Source organism: Solea solea, chromosome 1 (assembly GCF_958295425.1).
Source record: "Solea solea chromosome 1, fSolSol10.1, whole genome shotgun sequence".
NCBI lineage: Eukaryota > Metazoa > Chordata > Actinopteri > Pleuronectiformes > Soleidae > Solea > Solea solea.
The window spans coordinates 39,594,600-39,619,787 of NC_081134.1; the positions used below are offsets into that span (position 1 = coordinate 39,594,600).

General features: G+C 40.1%; 1 protein-coding gene across 2 annotated transcripts in view; it reads right to left on the reverse strand.

Moving 5' to 3' along the window:
- Window positions 1-25,188, reverse strand: part of cntnap2a (contactin associated protein 2a) — a 307,312-nt gene that overhangs the window by 46,479 nt on the left and 235,645 nt on the right. For both annotated transcript variants that reach the window (XM_058623391.1, XM_058623402.1), the window contains 2 exons: window positions 6,996-7,152; window positions 4,457-4,584 (listed from right to left, as the gene is read on the reverse strand). In XM_058623391.1, the coding sequence (XP_058479374.1) occupies window positions 4,457-4,584; window positions 6,996-7,152 (285 nt within the window). The remainder of the gene's footprint in view (window positions 1-4,456; window positions 4,585-6,995; window positions 7,153-25,188) is intronic.

Here is a 25,188-nt window from a genome sequence, read left to right on the forward strand (position 1 = left end):
CAGTATTTAATTTAATTTTCCTTGCAAATGACACACACATGAAGACACTATAGACTTAAGGGGGCATAAGGGACAATTAAGTGTACAGGCAAGTATTATTTCATGAGCATGACAAACAATACTAAGATTATCTTTTGTCTTCTACTTTAAGGGTAGCTGTTTTCAAGAATATACTTTTAATTTATGCTGTTTGGTCCATTGATTCATCACCATGCTGGTCAATAACACACTTTTACAGTATTTATGATATATTAAAGCTCATCTTTGTATTGTCATCATGATTGTTCCCTTATTATTTTATATTGTTGTATTGACTTCATGAAGAAAAATGCACAGAATGTTAAATGAACTGCCCTCAATGACATCAATTACAAAGACAGTCGATCAGGGCATATATGAGCAGTGACAAATGGTACAAAGCAATTTATTAGTTTTCAACTATCATAGGTGACTCCAGTGAAGGCTCCAACTGTGGCCAGTCATCAGAACAAACTGTGTCTGATAGAAGGTGCATTACATTATAATAATAGAATATATGCTGCTTTGCTTCATTTGCTGTCATTTATTTTCATTCTCAACTATTAAAATGTCCAAAGCCTTTTAACATCAATAAATGAGACTAATTCCTCTCTGTCTGCCTATGACTGTATAGGCTGCCATTAAACCAGCCATGGAAATGAGCTTCATTAATGCTGCCGCACGTACGTGCACACACACACACTTGCACAGAAAGTTGCACTGCTACTTTCTCCGGTGCTCACCACAGGGAGAGACAGAAACACACACACATACACACACAAGTACCTCAAACTTTGCCAGAAGAGGACATTAGTCATTTGCCAAATGAAAACCTATTATATGGCCGCCAATCATCATTGCTCTTACTGAGACAGAACTCTGTGCAGAGTATGAGAAGCATCAATCACGGACAGAGTACTCGTTCACATGTGAAATTTTTAATATATGTTTAATATGCCTTAATGGGCATATTTATAATGTATGCTCCATGTTCCACTGTCCGGGCAAGCGTTATGGCCAACATACCTCAAAGTCATCCTTATTTGCAAGTTAGCATTTGGTCACTTGGCGTAAAAGAGAATAACTCTGTCTCTCTTGCACATGCACATAAAATTGATAGTAGAATGAGATGGAGAAGAAAAGTGACGGACGGATCTATCTTTTTTTAATTACGTCTGCTATACTGCTCCATGATGGAGCAGTGTAGCAAAAAAAGCAGATGTGATGTCATGGGTCATTAAGTCAAACATGTTGGCAACTCTGTGATGAAGAGAAAGCAGCACTAGATTGTTGATAAGGGGACTATAATGAGCGTGACACTTGTTCTGGACTTCCTGTGTGCTAAACAGACAGAGACAGGCATTAAGTGGAGCATTGACTCACTGTAAACCACTCGGAATACACACATACACCCTCACAGTCCAGTGAGATTTACATAGCTCCACTCTAATATTCACTTTGGTATGAAAAATGAGCAGTCGATAGATAATATATGAAGCATTATCATCGTAATGATATCGCTGCCGTGTGCTAAAGATTAAATCCATGTTTGCATTTCCTCCTCGCAGGATATTATTTTTCCCGCAAAATCTCTCTGGGTCTTCCATCACAGCAGATAGCAACATTACTTTAGCTCTGTGTTGCTGTAATATATTTGGTCTTAGGAGATGAAGAAATAAAAAGAGAGGATCTGTAATACATTTGAGAAGTCAGTATCAGATTGCGGTCGCTTTCGTACCTGTAGTGTATAATACATTTATTCTGGACGATAGAAAAAGTGGTTTCATTTTGCCGTCTGCTGCAGTTCTAACCTCGTTCTTGTTCAGGTCACAAAAAGGAGGGATGAGGGAAAAGGTTACAAAGCCGACGTGAGGCAAATGAAGAACACAAAGCAGCTTGGCTCCTGTGCCTCCACAACGATTGTACTCACGGTTCCAGAAAGTCTTTTTAGAAACACGTGCCAGCCACACACAATTTTACAAAGAGTATACCAACGGCACATGCCAGACATAATTCCGGGTACAGGATGATTCCATGTGAAATAGTCGCTGATCATTACTTGTGCAGTATTTTGATGTGTATCGTGTGTGTTAATCCAGCACTGCAGCTACTCCGATGCCAAATCCACGGGCGTCTTCCAGTTGACCTAATGTCCCACAGAGAGCAGTGTGCCAACAATGATTAGAGAAATAGACAGGAAGAGAAACAGCAAGGACTAAGCTGCCTCAGTGTGTGTGTTGTTTGCCTGAGCAAGAAAAACTTTGGGAACTAGATGGAACAGAGTTCAGAAATCTATCTCATTTATCTTTCCATGAGTGCACACGTTAAACTGCCACTTAAAACACACTTGAATAAAACTGTAACCAGCACGTGGACACTCTCAACAAAGCAACAGTCCAGACCAACAATGTGTCCAGTTGCACTTTGATTCACATGGCAATTTTGGCAAAGATCATGGCAAAAAGGGGTCATGCTACAGCGGAAAAACATTACGTGCTGCCACTGTAAAACAGAGAATATGTCAGAAAACAACGAGATAACTCGATGATCGACTGAGTACACAAACAGTGTGACAATCACCACATCACGGGTCATTCTGTGTACATTCTTACCTGAAGTGATCATGATTTAATATATAGGAAAAGCACTCCGCTGTACGCTTTGCTCTCTCTGCAGCTGCAGTGAATTGCACGCCTTGAAGCCGTCACAGTAAATGGCCAGTTCAGGCAGTAATTCAAGTATGAGTGTATAAATGTATCCCAGCTATCATTGTAAGATGCCTGGCACTTTGCTCACCAGCATTACACATCTTTGCAGTTTCCCTTTATTACAACCCTGAATACATCAGTGGTAATGGAGACAGCCGACATTTACTTGGTTTTTATGAGTAATTTTCACCCAGTAAGGAAAATGCATTAAGAAAGGTTGAGTCGAGCAGAGTGGAAGAAGATTAAGGAGAAGCAGAGGCTACATAACTTTTGGGTATGTGGTATTATTTAAAACTCTGTTTCAGACAAGACAGCCTATCTGTTGGAATCCAATGAATCTTATGAACAGAGAATCTTAAGTCAAGAGGTTTGTTTCGAACAATCAAAGAATATTAGTCTCATGGATAATTTATTCAGTTTTAATTGTATCTTAGAAAAACTCCCGTCTGGTTTCCCGCTGCCCAGAGTCACAGATGACCTTGGGACAAAGATACTGGGGAGGATAATCTTTATTTACTTTGTGTTTCATTGTCCATGTAACATCCGCTATTTTAGCAATGTGTTGGCATTTCAGAAACAACATTATCACGGCTGAAGTGGCAACACAGAGCAACCTTTTTGTTTTAATAGGTGGCACAACCTTTTATCTATGAATACACCATACCAAGCTCCTCTCCTCCTTAAAATGATCAAGTTATTTTTTTTTCCTTTTACAGGTATCTGGAGTACTGTGAACGGCTTGTGCCTGGATTTCCTACAACTTAACATCAAATTAAAAAGGCAATTTTACCTTAAGGCCGTTAAAAAGTGACTCACTGTGTCAAAAAGATGATTTTTCTTCTTGATTCAACCTTTGATGCACCCTTCACAAAGGTTATGCAGCCAGGCCTCTACAACAAGCTGAGAATTATTTTTTAATATGAAACCAATCTTCCCAGTGGCTGACTTGGACAGGCTCATTAATGATCACATTTTCCAATTAAGCCATTGTAACCTGCAGTCCTCATGTCTCACTCAAACGTCCTTTTCAGACCTGCAGCTATTCCAAACAGCTCACACCGGGTTTCATCTTCCCGTGCACACTCCCTGTAAGGTTTGAAGTCTTTTTTAAGATCTGACTGGTTACTAGAAAGCACAGTGTGATTTTAGCTCCCGGCTGCATGACTGACCTTTTAACTTCCTTTGAATCAGTGCACACCTTGATATCCTGACATAAAACTCTGCTGCCTAGACTCATGGAGACCAAGGTCATATGGGTTCTTCCAATACTGTGGATCATCTAAAATGAGTGAAACAAGTTTGTACGGAGGCATTTCAATGCTTCTCATTTCCTTTTACTCCTTTTGTTTCTTTTTAACATTATTATAATAATCTTTTTATTCCTTTCATTTAAACAAAAAACAAACTTTTTAAACTTTTAACAATAGGTTATTGACTGTAATTTTCACGTCTGTGATTTCTTACAATTCTGTCACTGTGTTATTTTGAAATGTTCGTGAACAGAACCTAGAATATGCCTTTGTGTATGAAAAGGACATTATAAATAAAACTGCATTGCCGAGATCAATTTATCTATCAATCAACCAACATCTTATCATTTGTTGAATTAATTTCTCAACGATCATCCTTACTTAAGTGTTTGTGTACGGTCGTGATGTCGACAGCAATATGGCAATTAAAATATGCATCACCAACTCCGTAGTCACTTGTGTCAACAACGCAACACTTACGGTCACCCTGGCAACGGAGCGGTCCGACAGTGAGCTTGGACAAAGACCCCGGTCTGTTGGTGTCACCCACTGCAACCTGGCTGACTGGAAGATGTTCCTTGTATACAAGGAGCCCAGAATCTTCTCTCCTGTAAGATGAATCAACAAAATGAATTAAATATTATATATATTTAGAAAGTTATTATATTTCTGACATTAACACTGACCTTGGCAGGACCAATAGTCCTCATGGAAACCAAAACCTGGTCTGAATGAGGCAAAACATGAACTGGTAGAGTTTAGGGCTATGGTAAAATTAAGTTTTGTGGAAGTCATCAACTGGTTATGCTTTGGTAAGGCTGTGCAAATAAACGGAAGTTGAGGAGATAGGGCTGAGCGACTTTGAATAAATATCGAATATCGATTATTTTGACCGGGATTGCGATATGATTCGTGATATCATAGTAAATGGTAATTTTTTTAATATTAAATAAATTAGTCCTTTATCAGTTACCCATCCTCTACTAGAAACCTCCCTAGAGTTAGGAGCAGCGGGCAGCCACTGAGCAGCAGCCGGCAAACAATGGGGGATGGGTACTTTGCTCAGGGGTACCCCAGCCCTTTTTTGACCTGGTGGAGACTCAAACCAGGAACCCTCCGGTTACAAGCCAAGTTCCCTCTCCACTTGGCCATGGGCTGCCCATCATTACATCATTGTGTGATATTTGTGCAGATCTGTGAGAAACAAAGTTGTTCTCTTCAGTCTGTAGAATAAGATGTGTATAAATCAAGACAATAACTAATCTAATAATTAATATAAAAAATTATATTCTGACACACATTTTGGCTTTAAAAAACATTGCCATTTCGATAAAATTGCAATTAATTGTTCAGCCCTACAATGAGAGTCCTTATCAGGATAGCTGTGTGGACCTTTGTGTGTGTGTTTGTTTCCATGTGCTGCCAAAAACACGGGTAAAGTGAAATGAGAGTTACGTGGGTAGTATTTCAAAAACCTGCTCGACCAAACAATGACTCATTAATGCATCCATTATTAATAGACAGAGTATAACTTATTTATATTGTCGTCACTTTCAGAATTGAGGTGAAAAAATGAAATCTCCATTTTCTTGGCAGCACGCGGTAATTTCTCATGTATGGTATGCATGCACATGCACACACCCACAGACACCAATGCAGCTGGTTTAATGAGAATATCCATCAGCTGGCTAAAAGAGCTGTGAAACACAAACTGTTAGTTCTGGAGGGAAACACCCCCCCTTAAATAAAGGCATCATCAGTTGTGGCATTCATCATTCAACCACTTCAGCGTTTGAAGTCAGACTGTCGAGCTCAGACAGATTCTGAGCTTTCAGATTAATGCATACATTAAGAGCAGCCAACGTTTTTAGTTTCTGTTTATCTCTGTGTGTGCTTGTGTATCAATTACCAAAAAGTAAAGAAAAAAAATAGACAGGTACAATTTGACTAGACCTCTTTGGATTCATGCAAAGAGATCTTTTCACATGTGAACGCAAATTTGAATATTTGACAAAGCTTGTTTCAGAATAAAGCTTCACAACGGCTGTAATATTTAATAAATTAAGTTAAACAGACACTCAACTAGTTCCCATGACCAGCTGAGATTTGTGGAGGCAGTTTATAACGATGGAGCGATGGAGAAATGTATGGCCCCAAAAATAAATGGCAATTTCTTGGCAAAAATTGTGAATTACCTTATTTTTTGTTTACCAATTAAAATGAGCGCCAACTTTGTGAGAGGCCTGAAAACTGAACCATTTTAATATGCCCTTGACAGGTGCATGTAGAGTGAAATCCCAAAGCTGCAGTCCAATATGACAGTCCAAAAGTCTGGTTTAGCAACAGCTGAGGACACATATAACTCATATAACATTACGTGCTAACTCGTATAGAATTAAGAAAAACAGATCGTTATTTTATGTTGTGTAAAGTTACCAAGTCTGATATTAGACTTACCTGACATATCGTGACTTCGACTGTTTACCAGCCAATGTGTTTTTAGTGTCATATGTCTTCCCACAAAATAATGTGGTGACCTATTATAATACTATTATTACTACTAATACCATTTTTTTTTACCTGAAGCATTACAAAACAAACATGTTAAATTCTTGAATGATAATCCGTTGCAAGTCCATTCCTATTGTTAAAAAAACAACAATACAGATCAAATTCTGTTGTTTTTGTCTTAATTCATGGGTCTATAGATCTTAAAAGTTACTATCTATGGTATGGGAAGCACTTCTCAAAGTTGAGTTGGCAGGCATTTTATGTTATATAGTTAGATTAGACCTGTTGTCCCTGTTACCCTAACCCTGAGGATTTTGCTATAATCGATTGTATATATACGTCCACCGTATAACACTGATTGAAAACCTTTTACTGCCAGTTGCTTCTACAGACTTTAATTACAGTCAATGCAAAACTGAAACGTGGAAGTGAGTGAGGAAGTAAATCAATACATTCCAGGCTGTTGTTGCTCGTGCTGAATATTTGATGGATGACAGAAGGGCCTTACCACTCTGTGAGGTCGGCGTCGCAGTTGCAGTCATATTTGGGGTCGGAGCAGTTCCTGTCGATGCCACAGGCACATTTCTGGATGCCAGGCCCCGAGCCGCCCCAGTAGAAGTGCTTCTCGCTGGCCCGGCCCACCCACCACGTGTAAGGGGTCCCGTCTGGAGACCAAGCACAAAGAGAAAAAAAACTTGAATGAATTGTGTTATTTCTGGTTTTGGACTTTGCACACAAAAGTACAGCACGAACAAACTCACAAACATCTCCCCATTACGTGTGATTGATTGCTAAATCGTTAACTGAGGAGTTTGTCACATTAATGTGATGTACAATTGACAACTAGCTGCTGAATAGTAAGTGTAATTTATTTGCTCAACCAGTTGGATGGTGAATGCATTTGAGACTGGCAGGCACACTTAGTAACAGATTACACCTGTGGTTGAAAGGCTGTATTTAAACAGCTTCACATGTACCTTTGGTGTTTGAAGGTCACAAACAGATATCTTGACACACAAATACCTCTTGTGTGTGTGTCTCAGCGAGTGGATAAAAGGTAAACGATTGCCATATTTCAGACGGAGATGCAATAGTGTTTCCTTTACATTGGATAAGGTGCTTGTGGCGTGGAACAGTGGCTTGGCAGGGAGATGGGGTGTTTGGTGGCTGGCAATATCACAGTAACAGCGAGAACAAATGAAACAATATTACATTTCCCTCCCTCTTTATTCTGGGAAAATAAGCTGCATTGTCAATATCACTCTATCAAATTGTATCAGAGACAATGAAATCTCCAGAGCCGCATATACTGTAACTACAGAGGAGGACTGAGGCAGACTTTGGCTGCAGCACAGCCTTATACTTATAAACTTCCAGCATTGGGGCTAAAGTCTAGGACAAAGCTACGGATGTGTTTTTGCTATGGTGACGTGTCAGAATTAGCCTAATTTCTTTTCAGGCCACAGTACTGACAAGTCAATGGGATTAACAGCGTGTCCTAAAAAAGACTGCAATCCTTTGTGTGTACGTGCATAATATGCGTGTGTGTGTGTTGTTATTATTCTATCCAAGTAAGAAAGTTTCAGTTTAAGACCTTCACAGTTAGGTCAGCGGGGTCCCCAAACACAACTGAACTTGCTAAGCTCCAGCCTTGACAAAGACGCCGTACAATTTTTAACTCCAACCCAATTAGCGAGAGTCACGTCATTGTCCTGATCTGCTGCCACTTTGAACTTTCTTTCCATTCACATGTTTCCCGTCGCTCTTATGACATGAAAAACAACCTATAATCAGCGGAAATATCGCAGCATCACACATTTCCAAACACATAATTGACAAGGTGTTTGGAAATGGTTTGGGATGTGATGTAGAAGTTGAATAGAAGTCATGTGAAGCGCCACAGTTCACATGTTGTCCAAAGGGCAATGAACGGGAAAAAAAATGAAAACAATAAATACATAAATATAATGATATTTTAGACTGAAAAGTCAAAATTGAGTTGGTACAAAGGTTATCCAAGTAAGAAAGTTTCAGTTTAAGACCTTCACAGTTAGGTCAGTGGAGTCCCCAAACACAACTCAACTAGCTAAGCTCCAGAATTGACAAAGACACCATAGAGTTTTTAAACCCAACCCAATTAGCAAGAGTCACGTCATTGTCCTGATCTGCTGCCACTTTTCTTCTACTCATGTTTCCCGTCGCTCTTATAACATGAACCTAACACAAGCAACCTATAATCAGCGGAAATATAGAGACAGAAAAGTACAAATTGAGTTGGTACAAAGGTTAGTAAGACTCAGGATGTGGTAAAGAGAGCTGATCTTGAAATTCACATTGAAAAGACAAGACCTTCTCTTGACTCTAAGCCAAAGGGACAAACTACCCAAGTAAACCAAAACAGCAGTGAGAAAATCACCTATAAGCCCAAATTTCCAAGCACTCATTTTTGCTTGGCCTCTCATGGAACAACACAGTTGACTCTTGCTATCACTTTTTCTAACAGAACAGGGGGGACTTCTGAATCCTGCAACGAAACTGAATCCCTTTCGTTGCTTGCTTTTCAGGATGAGAAGATAGAAGAGACAAGAGGTGAAAGAGCAGCAACATCAGGTGGAATGGGAGCTGTGTTATGTGCCAGTCTGAGTCTCCTGTGAGACTCAGTCAAACTTTTGCCAAAATAAACACCTGAAGACTGGAGAGACAGAGGAAGGTGGTGAGAGGGGAGCTGAGAGAGTAGGTATTGTATGAGCAGGAATTTACACTCATTATCCATATAAGAAAGTAAATTGGAAGCCAATTACATGGCAGTAAAACTGTACATTTAGGCATGTAGACATGATCAAGACAATGTGATTAAGTCCAAACCAGGCATCAGAATGAGGAAAAATGTGGTTTAAATGAATGAAATGTGGCATGGTTACTGGTATCAGGTGGGCTTGTCTGAGTATTTCAGAAGCCACTGTGGAATTTTCATATACAAGCTTCTCAAAGTCTCACAGACAATTGTCTCCTTGTTGATGCCAGAGGTCAGAGGAAAATGGACTGATTCAAAATGATAAAGAAGCAAAAGTAACTTGCAACAAAAACTCAAACACCCACTGCAGACCAGCCACCACTACCATCACATTATTATATGATCATTTACAGAAATAGGTGGTCAGTGTAAATGGATTTAAGTATTTAAGTATTCAGTTGGGACAGAATTAACTTACTTTATCATACTTTATTTTTCAGTCAGTTACTTATCCTTAAATGTAAATGACTCCCCGTTAAGTTGGTTTTAACAAAATTCAGAATATGATAATGCAATAAATCAAATCTCTGTATGTTTCTGAAAATATCAGGCAACCGTTCAACTGTGCACCCTGAGGGCTCAACACTTGCAGAGGTAGGCATTGGGTCAGATTGCACCATGAGCTGGGCAGCAGGCCAGTTCAGGGACCTGAGGCACACTGATCCCTGTTGGCACAGTGAGGAAGAAGCCGGAGGTGGCGAGATATCAGTTAGATATGGGTGGGCTCACTTCCAGCACTGGCTTTTGGATCCAAACTCCTGGGGAGAGGCTGTGTGTTATCCTTTTTTCTGGAGTTGCCCAGGGAGACATATTATGTGATGATTTCAAGGCACAGACGATGTGTTTTTGTTGACTTCTTCAGATGATGACATCTGATGAACATGCACAGTTTGCAGCCCAAGTGTGAAGCAAGTGGTTGAAGTATCTTGAGGACTTGTTCATGACTGAAAATATCAGCAAAGTAAAGTTGCAGTTGGTGGGGGAAAGGGAGCTGAGCCAGGAGGCAAAGTTTTCAATTTACAGGTTGCTCTTCATTCTGACCCTTAACTTTCCATTGGAGAAAAGCTGAATGAATGAAGTGGTCAAAACCAATGGCTGGAACTATTTTTCCTCTGCCTTAGAGATATAGCTCTGGAATCTAGAAGGAACCTAAAGTACAGTTGCTTTGCATCCATGCTATACATGTGTTCAATTTGAGGTGGTTCGGCCATCGGGTCAGGATAACAACCACCTACAGTGCTCCCTGCACACAGTCGCACTGAACAAAACCAGAGCTGCAACTAATGATTATTTTCCTAATCGATTAATCGTTTGGTCCATAAAATATCAGGAAACCTTAAAAAATGATCGGTGTTCGTCAAACCTGGAAATGATGATGTTCTCAAATGTCTTGTTTTGTTTTTTTCTCAAAATGATTCACTTGATTTCTTTGTTATCCAGAGCAAATAACTGAAAAGAAATACTCATTTAAGAAGCTTAAACAATCGGAAATCTTGTTTTCATGAAATTTTTTTCAAACCAGTTGATCGATTATCAAAATAGTTGTCGATTAAGTTAGTAATCGATTAACAATTGATTCATCGATTCAGCTCTAAACATAACCAAGAGCCCCAGTCCCCAGCACCAAACTCTGCTAAAAGAATAGTACAGACCCACTGCTGTACTTCCAAAAAGGTGTGCAATGGTACATCGTGATGAGCCGTGGCCATGACCTCGGGGTAATGTGGGGTCAAAATTTCCTAACCCAGACTGCCAACACCAACCCACCTGGGAGTGAGCAAGAGACAGGGACCTGAGAGGACACTCCTTGAAATATGTTGTTGTGGTGTGTGGATATGAGACGAGATCTGTAAAATATGCAAATTTTCACGGGAGAGGTGGGAACACACATAATAGATTGATAAGGCCTGGGGTTGTGTTTGTCTTCTCAGGGACAGCTGAAAAACACTACTTATTGTGATGACTTTATATATATCGGTTATATCAGCCTCACACACAAACACACACCTATTCATCTCCCTTCTTATCTAAAAAAAAGGTTAATGTCTACATCTTCATCATGTCTGCCGCGTTTTGTACAGAGACTCGTTCTCGCCAAGACAGATAGAGCAGTGGAGAGAAAAACACAAAGAGAGGAAGAGAGACAGTAAAAAGGAGATAGGGAGCAGTAAGATAAAAAGAATGACAGCGGTGGAGAAAAAAAAAAAAAGCGTGTGAGAGAAAAATGTGATCACTGCCTTTATAGGGACAAGTTTTATCCTTCTGTCAAAAAACATTAATGCCAGCCATGATTTTGCAGCCAAAATGACACCAAGGATACTCACAGTAATGTCAAAGAAATAATCGTATGAATGTATGTAAAGAAGACAAGAACATGGGGCCACATTTGTGTTCCTATCAAGGGATCAGACCCCAGCTGGGCAGAGCATGAACTGAAAGGTCAGTGGATCCAGAATGGCACTCAACATGCTCAGTCACTCATATCCCTATCTGGGAGATGGCGGCTTTTAAGAAAGGCAGTCAGCTGGGGCTGAAATGCCAGAGTGGCATTTATAACACACAGATATGGCTTTCTCATAAACCTGTCTCAGACATCACTTTTACTTTTTTTTTTTTTTTGCACCTTTCCCTTTCCTAGAAATTAGGGCAAAAGCAAACCAGGCACAAACACACATGGTGGATGCATGTGCAGATTGGAGTAGAAACAGTTAGCTCTCTACACTAAGCTCTAAGCAAATGTCTTTGCTCAATCAAGACCATGTAGGTTCATTATTTTAAGAAAAATTAAAAAGTAAGAATACACTACTTCGGGAGACACAATGACAGAATACACATCCATGTATCCACATTTAAACACCCCTTTTCCCCACTCTGAGGGGTTCAGGACAAAGACAAGAGCACCTCCCAGGACACTCAAGCGCACACATATTTTCAGTCATTCAAAGTTCCTAAACAAATTTGCGGATCAATGTGTCTGTGTCACTTTAAGTTCTTTGTTGTCACTTTTCTGGTGGTTTCGACAATGAGCCCGATGTGAGCTCTTCGCGCACGTCTGGTCTTTGTTTGCCTCCTATCCTCTTAACATCACTGTTTTTGTGGGGAGCACATTAGCCGTGGCCCGGGATCCCTCTCGAGAGTGATGGATAATGCGGTTTGCGTTTGTGGATATGAGAAAAAGAGAAAGGGACTATTTGTGTTCCTCACTCATTGTCTTAGTCCTTTTGTTTATCCATGCAAGTGCATGTGTGTCTGTAAATTCTTCTCTCTGCTCCTTTTAATCTGTCTCAGAGACTTTGTCTGGCTCCCCTGTCTCTTCCTATTGTTTTGATCTTCCTCCTCTCCCAGGGCACCTATCCATCAATTTACTTTGAGAAACCCCTCCTACCTCCAGGCTTTAACACCATTTTCCCCATCTCTATGGCCTTCAAATATTTAGGCCTCTCTCTCTACTTGTTCCGCACAGTTTCCTCGTTGCTTTATATTACCTGGTCTCAAAAGCCTCCTTCACTTCATCTCTCTTCCTTATTGTGTCTTTCAACTTTCTCTTTATGCTCATGGATCTCCTGGTCAATCATTACCCCCCCATATCTACCCACACACCATTTTCTTGCAGTTGGTCTCAGCGGCCTTCCTCTGTGTCTTCATCCATATCTGTCTATTTATCCAATGACGCAACGACTTGTTCCTAGCATCTAATCTCTTTATGTCCCCATTAGTCCCCCTATGATCCGCCCTTTAATCCATGTAAAATGCATACTCCCGTTGCTCTGATTCTGATCTGAAGTTGTGTTTGAAACACTTCCCTGTCTATCACTTATGGTTTGATCTGTGGACGCTTACGATGCATATGGAAATTCTAAAGGCCTGTGATCTGCAAGTGCTTGCAATTCTTTACCCTTGTTTGAGCTAATGTGGGTGAAACACAGGTCTGCATCTTTTAAGTACCGTATTTTCCGCACTATAAGGCGCACCTAAAAACCTCAAATTTTCTCAAAAGCCGACAGTGCGCCGTATAATCCGGTGCGCCTTATATATGGACCAATACGGTAAGCAGCCGCTGACTTCACGTTCACCAAGACAGGGAGACAGCGCCGGACGACATACGCCACTATCTGCCAGTGGATCGTAAATGCCTGGGCTGATATATCAGTCTCAACTGTGGTCCGAGCTTTCAGGAAGGCAGGAATTGTCACTGAACTGCTAGACAACAGCAGCGACACTGACTCGATTAGTGACGACGCCGACGAGACGGAGCCGGGCATGTTGGATCCCGTATTCGCCCAACTGTTTAATTCGGACACTGAAGAAGAAGAATTCGAGGGATTCGCGGATGAGGAATAACTTGAGCTTTACATGTTTATTTTGTGTGTTGTGTTGTGTGACATTAACGTTTGAGCAACGTTGAGTTATTTATATATTGTTATTGCTTTGCACTATTTCGAGTGTTACTATATTGTGATAGCACTAACGTTTGATTTACCGTAACAGTATCAGACTGTTTTTTACGTGTTTATTGAATCCAGGAAAAGTTCCCCTCCACTATGTGATATAAATGTTGCACTACATGTTATACCCTGCTGTTGTTAAAAGATAAACGAAATACCACATCACATAAAACAGCTGTTTATTCATGTTGGGAGTAAACGGAGTTGTCAGAACGCTGGTCTGTAATCTATAAATAAAGTTTGACTGACCTATCTGACTGTTTTGTTGACATTCCCTTTAGCGCAGCTCCATCTAATGAATGCATAACGTAACCCCAGCCTCTACTGTAGCGTCTATTCTATGCGCCTTATAATGCAGTGCGCCTTATATATGGACAAAGTTTTAAAATAGGCCATTCATTGAAGGTGCGCCTTATAATCCGGTGCGCCTTATAGTGCGGAAAATACGGTATGAGATTTTCACTGTGCTATTAGTGTAGTGTAGTAATTTACAGTAACCAATCTAAGCGATTGATTTTTAGAGTCTGTGCTGCAGGCATACAGACTGTCTTCATATTATATCACAATATTATAAACGCTACATAGGCTGGGATTTTGTATTGCAAAACAATAAAGAAACCCATGATCATGACAATTACAAAATGTACTTCAGATAAGACTGCATTACATATCAAGTACATCTAGGCAACCTATGGTATATAAAATGCAGTGAAACGGCAACACTAGATGGATTTGTTTAACATGGATCCCCCTTTGTTTGCGACCTATGTCTCAAAAAGCACAAACATATTCAATAAAGCCTCATGAAAGGAGAGGTTAAAGAGGACCGGTGAAGAAATGAGTTTGCCGTTGGTTGCCTGCGGTGCGAGCAGCGCCGGGTGAGACGTCTCCGTTCTCTATATTAGAACACACTGCACACAGGCAAGGGGAGGATGATAACAAGTTATTTCAACTCACTTTCTACCTGAAAGCATCCATAACGGGATCCACCTCCCTGGGCCAATTTCTCAGGAATGAGCGCTCCCCCCCACCCCCCACTCGCTCTTCAGCACAATGTTATGCTCTAGTAAATTCACTCTGCATACCTCTGCAGTCATCTACAATTCTTTACAGGTCATCACTGAGTGTATCCAGGCATTAAATGAAAAACAACCCAGGACGAGCAGAGAGGGGGTGAATGGGGAAATTAATATCAATAGTTGTGGCCCTAATTGGCTTGTCTGCTTGATAAAGGACACAGTAACCTGAATCTACTATAATCCCCACCCCCTCCTTTCTGAGAATAAAGTAAACACTAAAGCCAACATGTACACACACAAACAAAGTAGAATGTGTGCGCACACACACACACACACACACAAACATCTGGCGGCCACTGTGACTGACAAAAGTGTCACATGAAGACCATCAACTACCATAATCATCATTAGTACAGGGCAATCTCAATCAGTGTGTGTTTATGTACAATTAAATCTGTAAGTCAGATTTAGTGTTGTGTCCCCCTCAGGTCAAGGCCGTTGGACAGCTGTGTCATGAGGGAAATGACATCTGCAAACACCCATTGTGTTTTTCTCCCACCATCCATCTCCCTGTATGTCCATATCATCATATGGATGAGGATACGGAGGGCAACACTTGAAACGGCAGGGGAGCATAAACAACTCAGGAGAAATGAGGACAAGGGGAACAAAGGCTAAAATGAAAATTTTAAAAAAGTTGGTAAAAGTGAGGAAACGAGAAAGAAAACAATGAGTGAAGGGATGATTCTAGATGAGGACTAGACAAATGAGACAGGGGGGTTGTGGCAGAGATCGTTTGTGCAATTATGGGCGAGAAACATAAACAGAAAGTCTTCTACACAGTTCCTGAATGACATGTTTCAGGTTGTATTTTGTTGTGTTTTGTTGGTGCTATGGACCTCTCACTAGATGTGTCTCTAATAAAGTTTGAAATGTAATGAAATGAATATGCAACTGTAAATGCGGCAGCATGTGAATGGGTATGAGAGATGAGTGATAGAAAATGCACTGCACATAGATGTGTATGAGATTGTGAGTGAATGGGTGTGAATGGGTGAATGGAAAATTGTCGCGTAAAGCAGCTTCTCGTGGTCGTCAAGTCTAGAAAAGCGCTACATAAATATAGACTTTATATTTTCTCATTGTGCTTCAAGCACAAACTATACATGTTTATTCTGAGCACATGCACAACACATTTCATCCTGCTGGGAATTTCTATACAGAATACCAAATGTGGAAATGTAATTGTTGAAACGATTATGTATTTTTTTCAATAACTAGAATATTTTTGGACAAAAGTGGCATAACCGTTCTGAATATCAATCATTTCAGTGAGATAGTCACACACATTTGTTGCAGTAGAACATCCACTTGTGGCAACTTGAACATTGTTCGACTTTCAATGGTCATTATCAAGTAAATTACATTGTTCATTTAAGCTGAAGAAAGAAAAAAAAAGTTCCCAAAGAGTCCAGATACAACATGTAACAACAACCACGAAGAAACAACAGGGGAACATTCATTTCTTTAAGGTTTTGTGGAATATTTTCCTCAGAGCTGTTTCCTGAGGAAGTTATCAAAACCAATTTGAAGATAATGGAGAAGGAAAAAAAAACACACTGAAGAGGTAAATTGAGGTTTTAACAGTAAATGCTTGAACTCCTGTAATGACATAGTTTGACTCATGTATTGCTTTGCGCATACGAGTCAAACGCAGCAGGGTTTGGTAAACAGGGGTGGACAGTGAATTAGATTTTTTATTTTATTTCTAAGAACGTTTGTACAATCACATGCAGTTCCTTTCCTAAATAGAGAGGTAATTATTCTGGACCGATATAAACATGCATTTCCTGCTCTGAGCTTGAACACTTTTGAGAGAAACAATTTATTTTGAAGACAACATGTCGAACACTTAGCTGTCACGTTTGTGACTTGAAACAAACAGACCCGAGAGGATTAGAATCATGTGAAGCAAAAAATATAGATTACATTTTATTGCACTGTAATGCACGGAAATCCTCTGACAATGTGTCACATTGGAGCCACAGTGCAGTTTTCTGGTACAATATTGTGGTTGAGACAAACTTGGTTTATAGAATAGTTGATGTCAAGAAATTGATTCATCTATCCATCCATTTTCTACCGCTTTATCCTTCACATGAGGGTCACAGGGGGGGACCTATGTCAGCCAATCTTAGCTGACCTAGGGAGATAGGCTGGGTACACGCTGGACAGTTCACTAGTCCATCGCAGGGACGCAGAGACAAACAACCATTCACTCTCACACCTATGGTCAATTTAGAGTGTCCAATTTACCTAATCCCCATATTGCATGTTTTTTGGCTGTGGGAGGAAACCGGAGAACCCGGAGAAGACTCTTGTTCTGACGAGGTCTCAAACCCGGGTCTTCTTGCTGCAAAGCCAAGATTGCTAACCACTACACAATCCACGTGGCCCCAAAATGAATTCATAATAAACTGTAATTCTCAGTTTCACAGCAGCCTGATTACAAATATTTCAGACATTATAAACAGCATTCCGATGTGTGTGCAATATATAAACTAAGTGCACTTGTGAATGAGTGCCCACGCACTCAAGTATTCAAGCACGCACCCACACGCGTACGACAAACGTCTACATTTCTTTCATGTTCCTGTGTCATCAAACAACAGAAACAAGTCTCTCTCTTGTGTCTATCAGTTGTCATATAAGCACTTGCTGGATTCTGGCTTTGTATTACTCATGAAGGGGACGTGCATCCTGCTGACAACCGCGTGCTACAGTATGTTCATCACTGCGCCACTTTGTTGTCAGAAACATGATGGATCTTAGGCTTTTATCCTAAAAGATGTTTGTTTTTCTTGTTCCTTCAATTCTGACTGTCTCTTCTCCCTCCACTCTTTTATGGTGCAGCTGTGCTGCTACTCCAGTCTCTCTTTTGGCGTAGTCTCACGTGGTGTCATCAAACAATATGTACCTATCAACTCACATCCAAAGTAGAATGTATTGAAGTGAAGGAAGAACATGTGGAAGGGCATGTTGTCAACACTCATCAAGTCCAGCTGATCTGCCTGTGATTCCCTCCTCTCCTCTCGCTTTTTTCCTGTCAATACCGGATTATACACTTGGCAGTATAGAGACTTAGCCTTGCTTGTGGCTTAACCTTGGTGATATGTGACTCGATATCTGAATGATAACAACTGGCATATCCAAATGAGCAGGCCTTGAAAGTCTCAAGTTTAGTATAGTTTGGTTGCTTGCAGAGTGTATTATTCAAAGAAATCTCCATCAATGCATTTGCCTTGAGAACTTCTTACAAGTATTTATCTCTTAATATGTTCAAGATGCTAAGAGCTTCCGCTTTGTGGGGGAAATAAAGGTTTAGATGGCTTTAGACAGTGGACACATTTTAGAGCTATACATGGTGTCTTTTCAAAGGAGAACAAAGAATAACCTTTGACACTCCTCTCTCATCCACTCCGCAACATTCTTCTCCCTCAATTCATTCCTACCCTGTTTTTTTTGTCTGCAGTCGATCTGCAGGTGAAGAGGTTGACCTCAACGGGCCAGATACTAACCCACTGGGCTTTTCCATGAGCACACAAAGACCCAGCAACCTTGCTCTGTCTTATTCCACCTCTCTTACGCACTTTATCTCTGTTTTCAGCTTTGTCTGCTCTCTCCGCTGCTTGCCCTTATCCTTCTTTGGTATACTCATCTCCCGTTCCCTCTTCCCTTCTTTCCATCTCTGCCCTGCTGTCTCCATTTTAGCTTGAGATATTGATTTCTGTAAGGGTTGACTGGTACTGCTGCCTTTCTCTATCGTTTCTCGCACTCTCTAACTCCCACCTCTTTCTTTTCCTGCCTTTCTATCCATCACTCTACCACTATTTTCGACCACTTTTTTTTTGTTAAAATTCATTTTCTGTTTCTGGCTGTCACTAGACTTTTTTTTTTGCCTTTTTTTCACCTTGAGGTAAAAAAATAGTTTGAGAGTGTGTCAGTCTACATATGTATGCCTGGTCCTTTGTTGCCCACTCCTACAGTATTCTACCTTGACATGGCCTGACATAGAGTGTTCTCATGTCAGTTATGCAACGCCAGACAGAGCATGCGGTTCAGTTTTCTACAATATCCTTTAAAACATGAATCCAAATAAACTGCAGCACGGATGTCACAGCGCCTGATGTATCTTCAAAAGTATTCCTTTTTATTTTTTAGGAAAACTGTGCTTTTCAAATGTTTGTGTGCGTGTAAATACCTGGTAAATAAGATATCACTAAACATTGCAATTCCCTTGCAGAAGGTTTGCTCTCAAGTTATTCATTACAAACAAGGAGAATGGGAAATCCCACAAGGACAAATGCCGATTTTGCTGTTGAATACATTTGGAAATTAATAAAGGAAAACTGCTGCTCCTAAAACTGCTGTAACATCTGGCCAAAGACTTAGAGTTCATATTAATGCCACCCATGTGCAAACCGAGATACGATAACTATAAATATTTATCAGTGCATCAGTGGCCCAAGTGTGTGGAACGAGACATCATATGATTATGATTAATACAACAAGATGAGTAGATCACAACATTAACGGCGTGTTGCTGTTGAGACACTCTGTGTCACATGTACAGATACTTCCCGTCAGCGTTGCACACGGGAGATTTTGTTTGCTACCAAATCTACAGTAAATCAAACCACCGAAAGTAAATAATATCACACTGTTTAGTGCGTAATGGTTATTTGCACCAGTGGGTGTCATTGCTGCTAACTCCACAGCAACTGATCACAAGGGGAAATTAATCACACATTTGCACGGAAACCAGTCAACCAAGAATTCACACAGTTTTTTGTTAAATGGAGAGTCACAGTTTTATTACCACGGCTGTGAAGTGTGATGAATTTCTCTGAAACACCGGATATTACAACATAACAATAGCGCAATACGCAGGGATAACTGCAAACAAATAGATAAAACAAATGTTATTTCCCCTTAAAACCATACACATTAAACACACCGAGGGAATACATAATTCACACTGTATAAAGAATCATTTGTATAACTTTTTAAGGTCTTTTAAAATGTAGATAACCTTATTTCTAGAGGTGCACGATTATACTTAAACTGTATATTAAGTGTGGCTCATCTGCCCATCATCTCCTAATAACCTGTCCATGATGTCGAGGGGAACATGATGACCACATTAGTAATGAGGACGTAGCTGACAGGTGAGGCTGCACCTGCCTCGTGGAGGCTCATTACACAGTCTTAATGATGTGCCGTGTTCTATAATTAGGAAACTTTGCGGCTCCCGGTGCAATGTGCCCGCTTGGTCGGTGTGTGTTGGTGGGAGGGCAGCGTGACTGCTTTGGTTTGGTTTGACAGGATGCGGAGAATGTCTGAGAGATCTGTGAGGCGCTCATTGGATGTGCGTGTGAAGGTTCATTTGGAGTTTGCAAGGGACACACGGGCTAATAATGGGAGTATGAGAAAGACTGAGCGTTATGAGTTGGAAATATTCAAAACTTAACAGTGTACGAATGTGTGTAAAATGTGTTGATTTTCCTTTTGCCTTATTTAGATTACTGGTGCAGTGCCCATGCAAAATCTATTTTTAGTAATTGTTGTGCTCATTGTTACTATTACACAGAAAAAGTTTTTTTTTTCATTTTTATTTGTGTATGGTAGCTTGGCACAGCACTTATTCATGCCCATAGCAAGACAAGGTAGCCCACAGTGCTGTGTGAGTGAGAGGGGGAGTGGCTACAGTAGAGCGGTGAAAGCCAATGTGTGCTTCTTTTACCGATACATTTAACGATATCTTTTGCATTACTTATCCAAACAACGTCAACAACTCGTGCCCGTAGCAAGACACCCGTCAAGTTTGAAATCAATCGGACCATCGGTTTGAGAGATATGCGAATAACAGTGTGAATAACGTTCCTGCGATTTATAGATAGATTAGGATCAAAAACTCAAGAATAACACCTCCATCATCCAAGTGGCAACCGGTCGTGAAGCGAGATGGAACACCCAGAGGTTCACAGATGTGAGCGGCAACCAGGGGCCTAATGGATGATACTAGCTGTCAATCACGGTGCCTACTCATATGCTATATTATCGGTTTACCCTCTAGGGAACATAATTACAGCATAATATGTAATATGTTTCCAGTTCCACGTTGAGTACCTCGAGTTAACTGGAACTTTTTATACACAGGCTTTGCTTTCAACCTGGATAAATTAAGCTGTTGTAGTTCTAATAAGCTGCTATACAAGTATGTACAATTTACAAGCTTGTGTCTTTATGAGGTTCGGAAATTTTATTCTAAATTGAGTTACAGACACCTTTGCGGGGCTCTTTACCCTTCAGTGAGTCACGTCGTTAGGATTCATTTGTTCAGGATATTGTTCCACTTTTATGGTTTATCAAAAACAAGAGCACTAATAAATATGACAGATAACAGATTATTTACACCCAGAAAGTCTTTACGTAAGACTTTCTTTGCTTGATAAATACCACCGCATAAAACCTCAGCTCTAAAACACACAAACTATTATGGGTATTTGTGTGTGGGAGGGAAGCCACAATGCACAGTATTAACATTATTTGTATAGTATAAATAGAAAAGTATAAACGTCTCTTGATGTTTGCTACAAAGCTGAATTCTTTTTTTAAATAAAAGTGAAGTAGCTGGTATGTGGTGCATTAAGTACTGTGTGCAGGGAATGTGTGTGTTTGTGTGTGTGTCTGTGTGATAAGATGTGCTAGTTAATGAGGGCCAGAACGACTGGGTTAGTTTTCAGGTCTTGTTTCGCCACAGAAGAGAGCAAATGATGAATACACTTCAATCACTTCACGACAGGCCTTCATCATTTGTTGGAGCTGTCAGACAGTTATCATGGCTCACTGTAGGCAGCTGGAAGGGGAGCTCGTCCATAATTGAAAATTGAGTTTGGAAATGTCACAATATCCGTCCATCGAAAATTTCAAGCGGGGAAATCCCCATTGGCGCCCAGCATGCAGAAGCCCGACAGTGCCTATCAATCCAAAGTTTAACATTTTTTTGTCAGAGTCGGTGGCAAGAGAGTGATTTGTTCATTTTTTAATAAGGGCTATGTTGAGCAGTTTCAGTACAAGAATGACCTGCAGGCATATCCGTCCCAACTAATATATTTTAATGCAATTATTTTCCCTTTTATGTCTATAACTGACTGTGTAACTGATTCAATCATTAGCAAACAGGTGGCAAACATGTTTGTTTTTGGTAACAAGTTTAAAGCTGCGGAGATTGAACTTGTTCTTTAATGGATTCTGAAGAAAAGAAAAACTGACACTTTAATGGTTAAATGACCACATGGGCAGCCTTTATATTGTTTCCTGCAGGACACGGTTGCTGATTAACCAGGCACCTATTGAGCTTTGTAAAAAGAAGACAAAACAAGTCAAACTGTGATCTCCAAATTCTACAATGAGGTTATTTCCATATGCGTTCACCTTATTATTTACATCCACGGTTTTTCTCCTCCACCGTTAGGTCTAAGTGAGGAAAATAAAGCCCTACTCTATTCTGGTGCAATCATGCTTTGACCTGGCTAATGGAGGCAGCAAACCCTAGGGCAGGATGTAATCAGGAAGACAGTTAATAAAATGAACAAGATTGTTTTACTGATCTTACTAATGTCCCTGACCTTCCCAGGGGGACTATGCTTACACACATGCATGGTTGCACTCATACATGCATGTCATATTAACAACTCAACTCATATTACTCAACATTATAAAACACGTGCGGGTCGATAAGTGTAAACACATGTAAAAAAGGCAACAAACATTAATTACACATCAGCATTATTAGCCCATAATTGTCTTCTCCCATTACCTTTGCTGTTAATCGCTTCTTTAAGCAGGAATAAGGACAAGGGCAGATGAATCATTTAAGTCTTTATGGCCAAAGCCTGCTAAAAAAACTTTCATGCAAGTTCAAACTCATGGTTCAGGGTAAAATTAAAAATAAATCCAAGGCACAAGCTATTTCTGCATACTTTATGTGTTTTTACAGCTGGAGAGGGATGGTCTCTATAGACCAAGTCATATATACCAGGTATAGGGTACAGCTGTCAATCAAACAGTACAATGATTGACAGAGCAAACACACGTCACTAAATTTGCATCAAAGTCATGAACATAATCATGTACATACAGGGAGAGGTGTGTATGGAAAACTCTCTCCTGAGGAAATATAACAAATCAAAACATGTAAAAAAAGAAAAAAAAAAAAGAAGAAGCTGTCACTTTATGATTTCTCAGGGAAGTTAGCTGTTACCTGGGGCAGTCATGATCGCACTATGCACTTATTAGTGCCTGTCAGCTCAGCTGTAGCCTTGCACACCCGTATGTGTTTCCAATTAACTCCTGCTGTTTCACACTTTTTCCTTTTTCTAAAGACCAGCCTCTCTTCCCTTCCTCTTCTTCATTTTTTATGAAACACAACCTTCCACGCCACAGTTTAGCAAAAGAGTTTGCTCTTAGGTTTGCTACTGTGTTTTATAATGTGAAGTGAAGCTTTCCTGTTTCGTTGCTAGTTTAACATCAAGAGTTTCAAGAAAAAAACACATTGTAAATAACCTTGAATGAAACAGTGGAGTACAAAGTTCACCGTTTAGTTAATTGTTCTGAGTCAATTTTAATAATCAACTGCTCGTGTCACCGACATGCATGTTTAAAGATTTAAGGAGCGGGATTGTTTGCCACTTAGACACATCTTCTATTAATACACCATTTACATTATTGCAATGTGTTCTGTCATCACAGTTCACTGACGGTAATTACTGTGAGAATATGGATGACAGTGCTGTTCCTCTGTCAGTGTAATCATATACCTCAGAGTTTTATGATATTAGCAATTTAGGTGCAGACTCATCTCTGCCCCTGTATGGGCCATACTTCAGCCAAATGATGCCTAGCAACCATGCATTAAGGTGCTTAGAGGGAAATGAAAATGTAATTCTCAGAGTGCTTGGGGATATTACAGGACAAAGGGTCAGGAGTGGTTGCTTGTTTTGAACATGATCACTGTCTGCTAAGGGGAAAATTTCTCCCAAAGCTCTGATATTCCTTAACGACAAGTCCTAAGGGTGTAACAATATGTGTGTCTTTCCCGTACCATCATGGTACAGACATAACGGGTCTGTGTACGCAGTAAATCTACAGGTATACCTGACTCTGAGTGTGTAACGAAGGCAGTCACTCACAGCAGTGACCACAATCTAATTCTGGGCGCAAGTAATGCTGGTAATGAGGTCCACACAACACAACAGGCTAACATTGTGAGTTAAGATGACACATGAGAGATAGAAGAAGACCAGGAAAGCATTTCCACAAGTAAAGTGGAAATGCTTTTTTTTTTTTAAATCACTAAAGAAAGAGCTGGTATAGTTTGGTGTTATGTTTCTCTCACACTGCGACGGAGTGCAGTGAGTGAACAATGATTTCAATGTACATTTCAGATTCTGTATGATTCCTTCACGACGATTATTATGTAAATCATAAAGCAAGCCGTTGAAGGTCATAATGTAAATACTGAAACAAACTGAGCTTCTCTTCTTCTCCTCAGTTGCATTTACTCCCTTTTGATGCTTTTCTTTTCCTATTGTAACCAACACACGGAACCATGACCCCAAAACCAAGCTACATACCAAACTGTGACTTGTGTCCACTGTTACACCAAAAAAAAAATCCTGAGTAGGGGTCAAAAATAGTATAACGGCCCTTTTCCATTAGACAGTGCGAGCATGACTTGGCTCGACTCAACTTGACTCGTACACCTGATATCTGGTGCTTTTTTTTTTAGGATCTGTTCTGTTGAGGTTCCAAGCGAGCTGGGCTGTGTAAAAAAAACACATCATGGCAGTTATGAAAACCCTGCCCACGTTGAGGAGGTACTAACCCTAACCCTTCTCCCTGGAGAGCAACTTTCTCAGTGCATTATCCTCTCCTGATATCTTTTAATGAAGGTGTAAACGCATGAACGCATGCACACACATGCTAATTAACACAGATATGAGGTGGACAGTTACGTATATATACCGTATAGTTGGCCGCTTTGGCACTGTAAGTGGTTAGTGACACAGTTTCCAAGTCTGTAAAAGTAGCAGGTAACGGTTAAATGAAAACAGAAATTGTAAGTGTGATACTGGTGAAAGCCAAATACAACACAGTGACTCACGGACATCAAAAACATTTCAGGGGAATTTTCAAAAGCAAGGAAACACTTTCACATTCAAATAAAAACAATCGACTGTCAAGTAAATTTAACACTTCATAATGGAATTGTTTACTTTCACAATAAAAGTTATACCTGTTGATTCTATCCAGCATAAATACCATTTGGTTAAAATACTTTCTTTTGTAGTTGCATGTGCATTAGTTATATTCTTTTAT